Source organism: Halyomorpha halys, unplaced genomic scaffold (genome assembly GCF_000696795.3).
Source record: "Halyomorpha halys isolate HHAL.00 unplaced genomic scaffold, Hhal_1.1 Scaffold476.1, whole genome shotgun sequence".
Taxonomy (NCBI): domain Eukaryota; kingdom Metazoa; phylum Arthropoda; class Insecta; order Hemiptera; family Pentatomidae; genus Halyomorpha; species Halyomorpha halys.
In genome coordinates this window covers 102,907-115,849 of record NW_027115949.1, presented here as the reverse complement: position 1 = coordinate 115,849, position 12,943 = coordinate 102,907, and the positions used below count along the sequence as shown (strand labels likewise).

The window sequence follows — 12,943 nt, the reverse complement described above, 5'->3', positions numbered from 1 at the left end:
GGTGAATGATGAAACAATGAAAAGAAAATGTAAGAAGAAAATAAATTAAAACACATGGATACAATTACAATATTGTAAAGGTAATTAAATATTAGTTCAAGTTGATTTCTATTGCCATTATAATGTGGGCTAAGAAACAGAAAGTTATGATGATACTTGCATTGGTGAAAATGTATAGATATGAAAGATAGATGCAGGTAGGTGAACTTGTTGAAATTTATGAGAGATGATGTAGATAAAGGTGAAACATTGGTTATGCTGAAAAGATTGAACACAGGTAGATAGACTGAAGATAGATGAAAATTGGTGAAGAAAGAAGAAATAAAATGATACATTGCACACACTCAAATAGGTAAGTCAGACACTCTACAATCCAAAGAGGTTGCCACAGCTGTAGGTAGGAATTACCCCTGTTAAGAATAACTTACTTGAAGATTTTTATACTATTGAAATACATTAGCAGAAATTTAATAGCACATAATTTAAGATTGTTTTCCCCTTACAATCTTAATAAGAAAAGAAAGGTAATTAAGGAGAGGAAAGTGAGTTTGGACATCACCAAATTGAGGTAATGGTTCAAAAATTGGTCTGAATATATGAACTTGTAATAACACACAGTTGAGAGCACGATCTAGCATGGACCATTGGAACCTGCTTAACGTGTCAATGCTGCCTATAAACCACTTAAGCTCATCAAGTCATACATTCTGATCAAGACCAGATAGTTGATTATTATCATGTATATACATATATAAACGTGGCCTCTTACACTAAGGGATGAACAGCGTCTTAAGGTTTTCGAAAATAAAGTATTACGCAAAATATTCGGACCGAAAAAGGATGAATTAACGAGAGAATTTAGAAGATTACACAACATTGAATTAAGGGACCTACGCCCAGTAAATATAATTGAAGTTATAGCATTGCGGTGCATAAGATGGGCATGTAAGGTTGTAGGGCTTAGTAATGAGCAGATCCCTAAAATGGTAATAAACACTGAACCAACGGGTAAACGTCCAAGGGGTAGACCGAAACGTAGATGGGAGGATTGTGTTAAAACAGATTTAGTGGAATTGGGTTTGGAGGGGCATCACTGGAAGGATGTATGCAAAAAGCGTTTGGTGGTATCGGCATCAAACCTTTGGGTTCCTTAAGCCTTTATAATTATTATTATTATTATATACATATATAAAACTGTGCTACACTATAAATACCAAATATTTGAACATATAATCAATAAAACTAATTCATAGATCTTGGATGAACTTAATAAAATTCATTATTTTAACACATCTCAATGACAATGTTTATTTGGAAATACCTAAGATTCCATTTACAAAGGCTCATAATAAGTCACCTGATCTGCTGATTTTCGTGTTCACTAAAATTAAAGTTGATTGAATTGGGTCAAGATTCATTCTATTACTGTACATTTTATAGTTTACTGTAAGAAAAGTTGTTGTCCATGTAAAGAAAACTGTCTAGACATTACTGATATAATTTTTAATATCTTAATTGGCAGAAAGCAGTGGATTTGAGGCTGAAAAGTTGGTCAAAAGTGACTCCAAGGTTTTTTAGTTCAGGAATCATATGTATAAAACAGATTAATTTTCTAATTTTTATATAATAAACAGGAAATGAATAAATGATGTTCATAAAATGATAACTCTGTATATTTACCTTTTCTTGCTCAGGTGATATTCCAAAAAAATGTTGTTCTTCACTCTTAGGAATATCTTCATCAGAAAGTTCTAAACTTTCAAGTGAATCTGTTTCTCCTATGGAATTTTTGAGGGTGAGTCCTAAATTCTCCTAAAAAAAAATATTTTTTATATTTTATAATTTAAGGTAGACTATAACTTATGTAGAGTATTGTCATACAATGGCCAAAATTAAAGGGGAAAAATATAGTGCTGTGTGCTCATCTTTCACTTTGAGTTGAAATTAATCCTCCCTCGTTTCAGAACAGATATTTCTAAATTGTTAACAGTAGTAATATTTTTTTTTTAATTTTTCAAAAGAGCCTGTAATAATATTTGCAATAAATCCGACCCAATGCACATAAACCAGTTCAAGAGAGTTTAACAGAAAAATCGCATCCTAAATCACGGAAGCAAAACACTCACTTTCAAGGCAAATGAAGTCTGTCCACTCTGCAAAAGTTATTTCAATAATGGTTTGTACCATATCCTCCTACACTGTACAACCTTTAAAGAAATTAGACAATATATCTTAAAGCCATCCATATCCGTATCTTGCGACCTTCAAAACTTCGAAAATATATTGAACATTGATAGTGAAGCTAAATTGAATAGACTCTATATTTATATTCTAACAATATGTAATAATTTTGATTTTGTAAGTGGCATATAAACAGTAGTATGTAAATAGTTTTCAAAGCCAATTAATATCTTTACTTATATTATGCTTTCATTTATTTAAAATAATTCTCATTATTTTAAGTTTAATATAAATGAGTTATGTAACCGATCTATCCCAAACCAGATATCACTCCTTCCATTATAAACTCCCTAACCACTCAAACCCCCTAGTTTCTAACCTTGCATCTTATATATATATGTGATATGCATCTTATATATATATAAAGGAGTAATGAATATTATGTTAATAGTTTTGTATTATCCAGTTTGTTTTATTTTCTATTTATTGTTGTGTTATGGAGCACTTGTTTTATCTTTTGTTTATTGTTTTTGTAATGGAGTACTAGACTCAGGTTTTGTTTTATAATTGTATATTTTGTAATGAATTTGTACAAGACTTTGTCTTTCACAAATAAAATATCTTCTTGTTCAGTAAAATAAAATAAATAGTAAAAAAAATAACTATCTAATATCAAAATTGTGTTTTATTTTAGTGCTTTTTGTCATTCTCCATTATTTTCTACACCTTTATACATCACATATTATTTTTTCTAAAATCATACATAGACTTTCCAACAGTATATTGTAATATCCTCTTTTTTGATAAATAGATGTTGTTTTTTAAGTATAGTGGTTTCAGTTATATTTTATTTCATGGATCAATATTAATAATTGTTGATTTTGTTATATTAAACCAAAAAGCAAGCTAACCAATTTCATCTTTCAGAAGCTATGAGCGAGTCCAAAACAAACTCGTTTCAAGACGGTGCCACGTATCCTTCCGAAGTTTGTGGAATTACTGCTATATTGAGTATGGCAGATTGAGATGTTTTCAACTTTTGTTGTTTCTCTAACACGATTATAGTACAAATTAATTCAAGAAAATGATAACAATTATCAATGAAGTATTAATATTGTGAATTAGAGCGGTAGTGCTACAATCGATTATTTTTGAATCGAGGAGTGAACGTTAAAGATAGAAAAAATGAAACGGGACTCTTTATGAAGATCACTGGTTGTTTAGGCACGGATGAGATCACATCTCATGGAAGAAGGAGGGTGCTGACCACCGTTTGTCCATGGTCAGTAGTGGCATCATTAGAAAGAAGACATCAAGAGTCTGCAGTCATCCAAGAAGAGTATATAATTGAAGGATGAAAGATTTTTTTGTTTGGATCTCCGGTGGATAAGATGTGTGTTGAAAACTAGTAGAAGGCCAACCCTTTGTCTACTTTCAGAGGTACCACCATTATATTTGTAAAAGTAGCTATTAATTTAGTTAAGTGTCTTTGTGTTCTGATTGTCTGGAAAACCTGTCCTGAGATTAAGAGTCCATAATATTATAAATAATTTTAAATAAAATTCTCATATCTATTTAATACTCAATCTTTTCTTTTAACCCTATCATCTTCAAAACTGTATTTTAGATCTGAGAATAAATAGAAACTATTAAATTCCCTTATGTTTATTTCAAATAAATAAGAGAATATTACAACATAGTAAGTCTACAGCTTTAATCGTTTATACTAGCCCACGCTCAGCGGAGAAGGGGGTGAGTTAGGAAAATAATTTAAAAAAAATATATAATAGCAAAATGGGAAAAAAGATAAAACAATAAAGAATAAATTACTCCTTAGGTGCCGCGTTATTTTTTTTTTCTTGGAAATAACGAAAATCCCGAAGCATTATGCCCACAATATAACTAAAATATACCCCTATATAAACAATTGTTGAATTATGACTACTGGCGAATACCTTTAATACAAGTTGAAAGCAGAGAAAGAATAGCAGAACTATATATACAAAATTCAGTACTAATCTTTCCCTCCTCTACGACACAACCCCTGATGAAGACCTGAAACTCAGGTCGAAACATCGGCATAAAATAAATAAATATGGTTTTGTTTATTTATGTTGTTCTTTGCTGACCGCACCCCCCGACAAACTTCTTCAAGTATATATACAAAAGTTTAATAATAAGAAGAAATATATGTACACAGAATGAAAAAGGGAAAAAAAAGAATTCTTATCAATTAATAAAACAATTAAAACTTATAGTTGACTTAACCTTAACTTAAGAGCTTAACCTTAATAACTATACTTACATTATTATCCAAAAGAGTACAAAAGTGAATATAAAATAAAAACAAAATAAAATTTAGTTCAAACCCCACGTAGTCCTTGGGTGCACTCCTGGCCGAACATAGGGTTGTCCGATATTTCCTTTCCGTCTCACCTTCCCCAGAAGTTTTAGAATAGCACCTGCTACAACTCTCTTATCCCCACTTCTAGTGTTAATCACAGTCCATTGAAGTAGAACACCATAATTTTGAAAAAAACAAAACACATACGATGACATTTCTCATATGGTGCTATTTCGGTTCAAACAGTAAAGACAGAGGGCCTTTAAACTATTACCACTTCACATTGAACAATGGTAACGTGTTCCAAAATCAAACTGTCACCTTAAAAAAAAAAAAAAACCCACTCGTCTGAACATACGTTCCAAAATCAAACTGTCACCTTCAAAAAACAAAACCCACTCGTCTGAACATATCGCTCGTGTTTTGTTTTCCCCATGACAATCGTAATACCCCTTGTCTATGCAGATATCGCCAGTGCTTTTCTTTCACCATAGCAACCGTAACAAGCTACTACAAGAAAATATATTTTTCCTCATATCTGCTTAAGTTCATTATTAAATCCTTTCAAAGTTTATATTGATAATATAATATATTATATATTAATTTTTCAAAACAAATAAAAATGCAAAATGATTAATGGTTTTAAAAAAAGAAATTAAAGGTACTTTAGAGGAATATTTAAAGAAAAATCCACATTTAAGCCATGTCAGACTATTTCAATGAGAAAGTTGACATTAAAGGCTATTCAGAAGAGTTGGGCAACTATGAAACTAAAAGCTAGAATTTTTATGGATACGATATTTATTTCTCATTGGTTCATTCATGAATAAGGGTCGTATCCATGGCAATTTTAGCAATTAGTTTTAGCTATAGCTAATTTTTTGTCCATCTCTACTATTCAATTGTACATGGACATATTAAGTTTAACCAAAATCATTTGTGATGTGATAAATTGTTCCTATAAAGTAGCACTTCCGGTCAGTCGTTCTCCTACCTTCTCTCATTACACGAAACTATTTCATTTATAGAAACAAAATCAAATATTCTTTTGTTTTACACAAACACTAGAGAAAATATAAGTAAAATGAAACACTTTCAATCCCTGACAGTCCTTAAAGATCTGTGAAGTTGGCCGTTGATATAAGCTAACTTAAAATATGATTGATTTTTAAAACTATAATAAAAACATAATTAACTATAAAAACTATATTAAAAAAATAAATTTCTTTAAAATGTTACTAAATCATTATAAAAAACCTAGGTACGGTCATAAAGAACACAAGAACCACAACAATTCAACCCTTTGTATAACAGAACACATGACAATCTCAGGAAGGAACCACCTAATGGTGGTACTTCAATTATTATTTCAAATTAGAAGATCCTGTGGCTAGTTTGGATGAGTAAAGATTTTTTAATGAAAGAAGGTATATCTATTTTGGGCTAAATCTGTAAAGAATGGGATGTTGAGTTCTTTATTGATGAATTTATTTGTGACGTAATAAGGAGCATCAAGAATTTTGCATTTTAAGGATAGGATTATGGGAGGAATTTGGTGGTTTGGTAGAACTCCAAAGCTGAATTGTGTATGTACAAATTAGTCTGATTATCACTGTTTGCAATCTCACAGGCCCAATATGTTTCTTACGACCAGGAGCCCTTTATTGCATGTTTGGTTAAGTAAAATAAATTGTGAGACATTTTGGAACAATTGAATGTAATCATATAATTAGTTACTGTACAAAATTTAGTTCCTGGTTGTCAGTGTTGGTCATAAGCTTGTTAAACATCAAGAAAGACAAGACATCCACCACACGATGACACTGTTGTTTAGTAGTATGGGATATTCTAAATCCAAATGGTGGTCAGAAATAACACAATTTGAAGGATTGGATAGAGGCAGCTTAATAAGAGTTTTTCTAGGATTTTGCCCATCAATGCCAGAAGGAAAATAGGACAATAGGAGGATACATATTGAGTTTTAAAAATATTATATTGCAATATTTAAAAAATTATTAAACTAAAATAAATTAATTGAATTTGATATTTTTTAACTTTATTCTCATATCTTAAATATAGCTTGGGTTAAAATGAAAAGCTTTAATAAATAGCATATAGGAGAATTTTATTTAAATTTTATTATATAATAGACTCTTAATCTCAGGGCGGGTTTCTAGGCAATCAGAAACAGACACTTTACTACTAATAACACTTAAACTTAATTAATATCTCTTTTACAAATGTATTTTAATTTAGGTATAACAAAACTAACCAATTTTATAGAATATTCTTTTGAAGATTTTCTCTGTCTTCTTATTTAACAAACCAACACTTACTGTAAACAATCTTTCAGCAAACAAACACTAATGAAACAAAGCATTGGTCCTCTAACAGTTTTTTAGTTACTTCTCATTCACCGCAGTGTGTTTATCATCATCATTTATATATAAAAAGATGATATTACAATATGTATAAATCTAATATATAAAAATTAATTTTTGTTTGTTCGTACTTTATGCACTATCACACTGTTCATCTGTTATAGGATAAAAGTCCAATGTTTAGGATTTTATGGGGAAGATTATGGAGTGGCCTGATCTTTTTGTAAAAAAAAAAAAAATATTAACAAAAATAAGCATTTTAGGCTCAAAAAGTATACATTTTTTCATGGTTATAATATGCCAATCGATTCTATTAAATGATTTTTTAGTGACTGATAATTAAAAAATCATAATGAAGATCCCAGTAAAGTAGGTTAACAAAATTTGTTTTAGCAAAAAGCAAATCATATTCGTTTTTAGCATCGTCTGAAACCCTCAAATGCCATTTTTCAAAGAAATTAAAAATTAGAAATTTTTCACCTTGGTTTCTTTATTAGGAGGATTTTTTTTATTTCAGAGAACATCGTTCATATAATCATTTATAACTCCTCTGCATTTTATCCAATACCTACATTAATGAAACTTCTTTCATCTAAATGAATAAACTTATTTTGATACAAATGTGTACGTATTCATTTTTTTTAATTAACACATATCTCTTTTCAGGTGACACCCCTCAGTATCAGACAAATGGACCCATGACTGTCTGTTGTAAAGAGGTTTCACTGTATCTTATAAGTCCATTTTAATTCTTACCAATATAGAAAACCGAACACTACTACGGTTGCTCCCAGTGGTGACACTTCTCAAAAATTCTTCATCGGAAAGGTTCTTCGTGCTGAATAACTTGACAGACTGGATAGTTTTCTCTAAATCACATATCTGGTCGACTATAACAATTTCCTTTATCATATTCTTTATCCAGATATGATGATCTTTGTTCTGAAATTGAAAATTTTGTTTAACAACTATGTTTAAAGAATAAGATAATTAAAACGTCTCTTATCTACCAACATATCTTAACCCTTAATAAACTATGATGAACTTTTCCCCTGTTATACTGTATGTAAAATAAGAGATCTGCATTTCAGAAGTCAACCCTAATATCCACCTATATCTTTCTTTCTGTTTTTTACATTCATCGCATATTTTCCCTTAATGGTTAATTTATTACCTTATATTTAATGTTTACTATCCAGTTTTTATCTTTTATATTTTAATTTATAAATTTTATCTACATTTTATATTCTTTTGCCTACTTCAACCTGATATAACATTTATTACTTTATAATTAACGTTTTTATTATATAAATTTACACACCTTTGAACCTCAATTTAATTCTGATATTGTATAATATCATATATACATATATATCTTTTTTTCTTGATATAGATAATATATATATACATATATATCTTTTTTTTCTTCACTAATTATATCTATTGCATCCATTTTTTTAATTTTATTTCAATTTTATATTTTATCCTTATATTTAAAAACAATTTCTCCCCCTTATTATGTTTATTACCATTTGGTATATGCCTATATTTAATATTATCTTTACTTTAACATTATTTTAAATCTTTTTTCCAACAAATGTAACGTATCTGTTGACCGCCACTTTCCTCCCACCACTAGACCAAGTTCTCACCTAGCTCATTTTTGTGTTTACTTCCATTCATTGAGGTGGATGCCCTCTACTCTGTACATTATTTTCTTTCTTTTTTTTTTTTTTTTTTTCGTCTTTTAGTGTTTACTGTATTTTCATATTCTTTTTTTATCTATTTTTTATTTGTTATTACTTCTGTTTTCATTAATTGTCTAATACCTTTTCGTAATTCTTGTTTATTTATACTTTTCACTGAAAATCTTAATTTTAGTTGTTTGTATATTTTTTAGCCCTTATACAACCCTGTAACATGGGTTGAAACATTGGCTCACTTTTTATAGTTAATTACTACTTTATTTTTTATTTTTATCGCACCCGGACTTCCTTTTATAAAGATAATTGAAGATTGCTTGTAATATTGTAAATTTTAACTTTTGACAAAACATTATCATTATATGGATATAAGTAAGAAACAAGGCAACAATAGAGATAAAATTAGTGTTCTACAATATAACATATTTACAGGTAATTCCTATACTCAACCATATTTAACATGTATTTAATGTATGAACCTTTCTAACCTAAGAAATATTCATTTAAATATTATACTTCATATTAGAGTATTCATAATTAGCACATAATCAGTTAGCAGACAAAACTAAACAGCTCAATATAGAAATTAATTCTCAGCATTTGTTTACATCGGGACCTGTCAGTGCCTTACTCCAGGTACCCCGATTGTATGCTTAAACGTAATTCCAAAGTAGTGGGTAACGAGGGGAGTTGAATTAACAGAAATTGTATGCTGCTTGTTAAAAAACATGTATATTTTCTAGAGACCAAATAAAATCCCTTAGTTAGTAGGTTAGTTGAAGTTAGTAGTTTAGATGAGTTGAAGAGAATAAAACTAAAGAAGTTAGTAGGTTAGTTGAACAATTAATTATTTCATAATAAGATGAAAGGACAAATCTTGGAGTCTCATTCATTAAGGAATTATAGCTTATCTGTGTGAAGTGTTGGAAGTTTAGCTGTCGCTGTCACTTCTGCGTCTTCTAGCCGCTTCCCTCGTCAAGACTGAGCGGTCGGCGAAATTGTGAAAACCAGGTCCTGGCTTGCATGCCACGAGAGATAATTTAAAGTGGTTTCACAGTTGAGGCATCTTAGGGATCTTCTGGTGTAGACAGCATGGGGGGACATAAAAAAATGAGACCCCCAACCCCGACTTTATACAAGATCAAAAAAGGTACGAAAATATCAGATTATGTAAATCTGACAGCATTATTACTCGCTTGCATGCCACGAGAGATAATTTTAAGTGGTTTCACAGTTGCAGCGTCTTTGGGATCTTCTGGTGTATATGGCAAGGGGGGACATAAAAAAAATGAGACCCCCAACCCCGACTTAAAACAACATCAAAAAAGGTATGAAAATATCAGATTATGTAAATCTGACAGCATTATTACTAAAAAATGTATTTGCACAATTGGGGTGCGGTAAAAAAAGGAGTTAACAACTATTTATTTGCTGATGTTTCACGCCACTTTGAAGAGCTTTATCAGGGCTGTTCGAATTGAAAAATATCAAAAGAATCTCTCAAACAGCTCTCATGAAGCTCTACAAATAATAATATCTTCTTCATAATTTTTTGTTTCTTTTATTTCTCTTTATCAACATTAATCTCATTATCTGGATACTGAAATTTATTTATAATAATGATTTAAAATGTTCTATTCATCTAACATTGATTTTATTTATTTGTCCTCGGGGAAAGCCCCATACAAATAGAGTTGGCCACAATATATACAAGTAAATATTGTAAATTTATAAGTAAATAAGTACAAGAGGAAAACAATTCAACCTTGATATAGATACAATAATTTCTCAGCCCAGATGAAGACCTGAAATTCTGGTCGAAACGTCAGCACAAATAAATAAGTTTTGTTTATTTGTGTATCTTTGATTACTGTACACCCGACCATCTTCTCCATAGAAAAAAATAGTTTAATTGTGGTAAAATATTATCAGCTCATCTTATAACTTAATTCACAGACCTTCAGCGAAAATCAACAAATAATTAAAATTATTGTCTGTCATCATCATGTCTTGCATAATATAGCAATCGCTTACTTTCTGACGTAATTTAAAGAAGTTCCTGAGCATAAAACCATTAAAAAAATGTAACAAGTTTCTCGAGGCTGACAGCATTACTTCCCAAGTCTAAGTAGTATAAAAAGATAAAGATAAATAAGAAGAAGGTAAAGTGCCAAATACCTTATAAAGTGATTCTGGTTGCTCACGGTTCACAGGGCCTTTTTTTGCTGATGGGTTAATGCCATCTAAAGATTCATCCATACTATGCAAAGTCTGGATTTTCTCATGATCATAAATAACAGAACCAACCCAATCAGCAAACCGTCTTTCTTTCTAAAAAAAGTATCAATATCTATATTAAAAGTACTAACATCTGTTTTACAGAGGCTATTAGATTTTACAAATCATAAAAAGTGTAATATAACTGAGTATTATGATACCTCATAATTCGTTTCTGCAATAAATCTACCATTTTCTTTATCTAATTCAAAATGGAGATAAGAATTTCCACTTATCTTCTCTAATTCCATTATCCGTTTTAGTTTCTCAAAACCTCTAAGCCAGGCCTCTCTGTAATGTTCATCCTGTGATCATGATTTTTAAAACAATTATATGCCATATCCTCATAAAGAAAATAGATTTAATTTAATTTTCTCTAATTAAATAAAAATATTTTTATAAAACTAATGATCAAATTTTCCCTTTAAAAGTTGTTACAGGTTTTTCACTCAACTCTGAAGATCTTGCGGTCAGCTAAAAGCATGTGTATTGTGCAAATCTATTCTTTGCAGGAATAAAAAATAGTAAGGGCAAATAAAATATACGTTACATTTTTTAAAATTCAATTCCCAGACATTTTCTTAATAAAACATAATAACCTATAAGTATAATTTTACATATATTTTTATTTCAGTTATCTGCTAAATGCACTTACTTTTCTGTTTTTTTAATTTATTATTATTTTATAGAGGGATGGAAAAACCCTTCTTCACAACGAACCATATAGATCTTTTGTGAAAACCCCTCTGTTCGTCTGATATTATCTCAATACATATTTTTCCCAAAATCGGTCCACTGTAGACAGAGATGGGCAAAAATTAGCTATAGTTAAAACTAATAGCTAAAATTGCCATGGATACAACCCTTATTCATGAATGAACCATTGATAAATAAATATCGTATCCATAGCAATTTTATGTATTAGTTTCATAGTTGTCTAACTCTGTCTGTAAATAGATCAAACAATGAACAAATACTTTATCACTTTTGGAATTTCAAGTATTCAAATTGTAATGTTGAGACCATTTTTTCTAGATTACTCTTAACTTATTTTTAAGACTTTGCCCTTTCTGAAATGAGAGTCAAAAAGGTCAAAACCAAAATTTATAAAGATTGAAATATATGTTCATGTCTGGGACAGTTTTGATTTTTTTGGCATAGTGATTTCAAAGCACAATAATTGTATGTATGTATGTATATATAAAAAGAATACAATATATTGTAATATCCTCTTTTATGAGTAAATAGTTATTTTTTATATATAAATGTTTTTTGGTATATTTTATGTTATATTTCATTTCAATATGTTTATTTGTAGTATTAAACTTACAAGCAAGCTATCCAATTTTGTTCAGTAAAATATGCAGTCACAAAGATTTTGTTCAAAGCCAAGATGGCGGCATGTGTATTGCGAAAAGTTTGTTGAATCGCGGCCATGTTGAGAAGATTCAAATATTTTAAAAACTTTATTCTAACTGCCCATCATAATTGAAATTACAATACATTTAAGAAAAAATAGAAGTTAAGAATAAGTGTTCAAAAACAATGTTCATAAAGAAAATCACAAGCAAAAATTCAAAACTGTTGTGCTACAATCGCTGTTCACTTTGTACATCGAGTGAAAGATCACGGTTCATGAAGATTCTTTCGTTGCTCAAGCGCGGGCGGGAATGATGTTTCCTGGATGAGGAGGTCTTATCATCTCTTGTCCAGCTCAAGGGTGGACATTTTGAAAAAGGAGACATCGGATAGTAAACCACGAAGATAAAAGGATTCCTTGTTTGGATCACCAAACAACACACTTTGGTGAATGAGAAGTAACTAAAAAACTGTTAGAGGACCAATGCTTTGTTCCATTAGTGTTTGTTTGCTGAAAGATTGTTTACAGTAAGTGTTGGTTTGTTGAATAAGAAGACAAAGAAAATCTTCAAAAGAATATTCTATGTAATTGGTTAGTTTTGTTATACCTAAATTAAAATACATTTGTAAAAGAGATATTAATTAAGTTTAAGTGTTATTAGTAGTAAAGTGTCTGTTTCTGATTGCCTAGAACCCCG

At 29.9% G+C, this 12,943-nt stretch overlaps 1 protein-coding gene across 2 annotated transcripts in view; it reads right to left on the bottom strand.

Moving 5' to 3' along the window:
• Positions 1-12,943, bottom strand: part of LOC106683297 (myosin-2 heavy chain) — an 82,691-nt gene that overhangs the window by 5,673 nt on the left and 64,075 nt on the right. For both annotated transcript variants that reach the window (XM_067052911.1, XM_067052912.1), the window contains 4 exons: positions 11,048-11,191; positions 10,788-10,940; positions 7,663-7,848; positions 1,681-1,812 (listed from right to left, as the gene is read on the bottom strand). In XM_067052911.1, the coding sequence (XP_066909012.1) occupies positions 1,681-1,812; positions 7,663-7,848; positions 10,788-10,940; positions 11,048-11,191 (615 nt within the window). The remainder of the gene's footprint in view (positions 1-1,680; positions 1,813-7,662; positions 7,849-10,787; positions 10,941-11,047; positions 11,192-12,943) is intronic.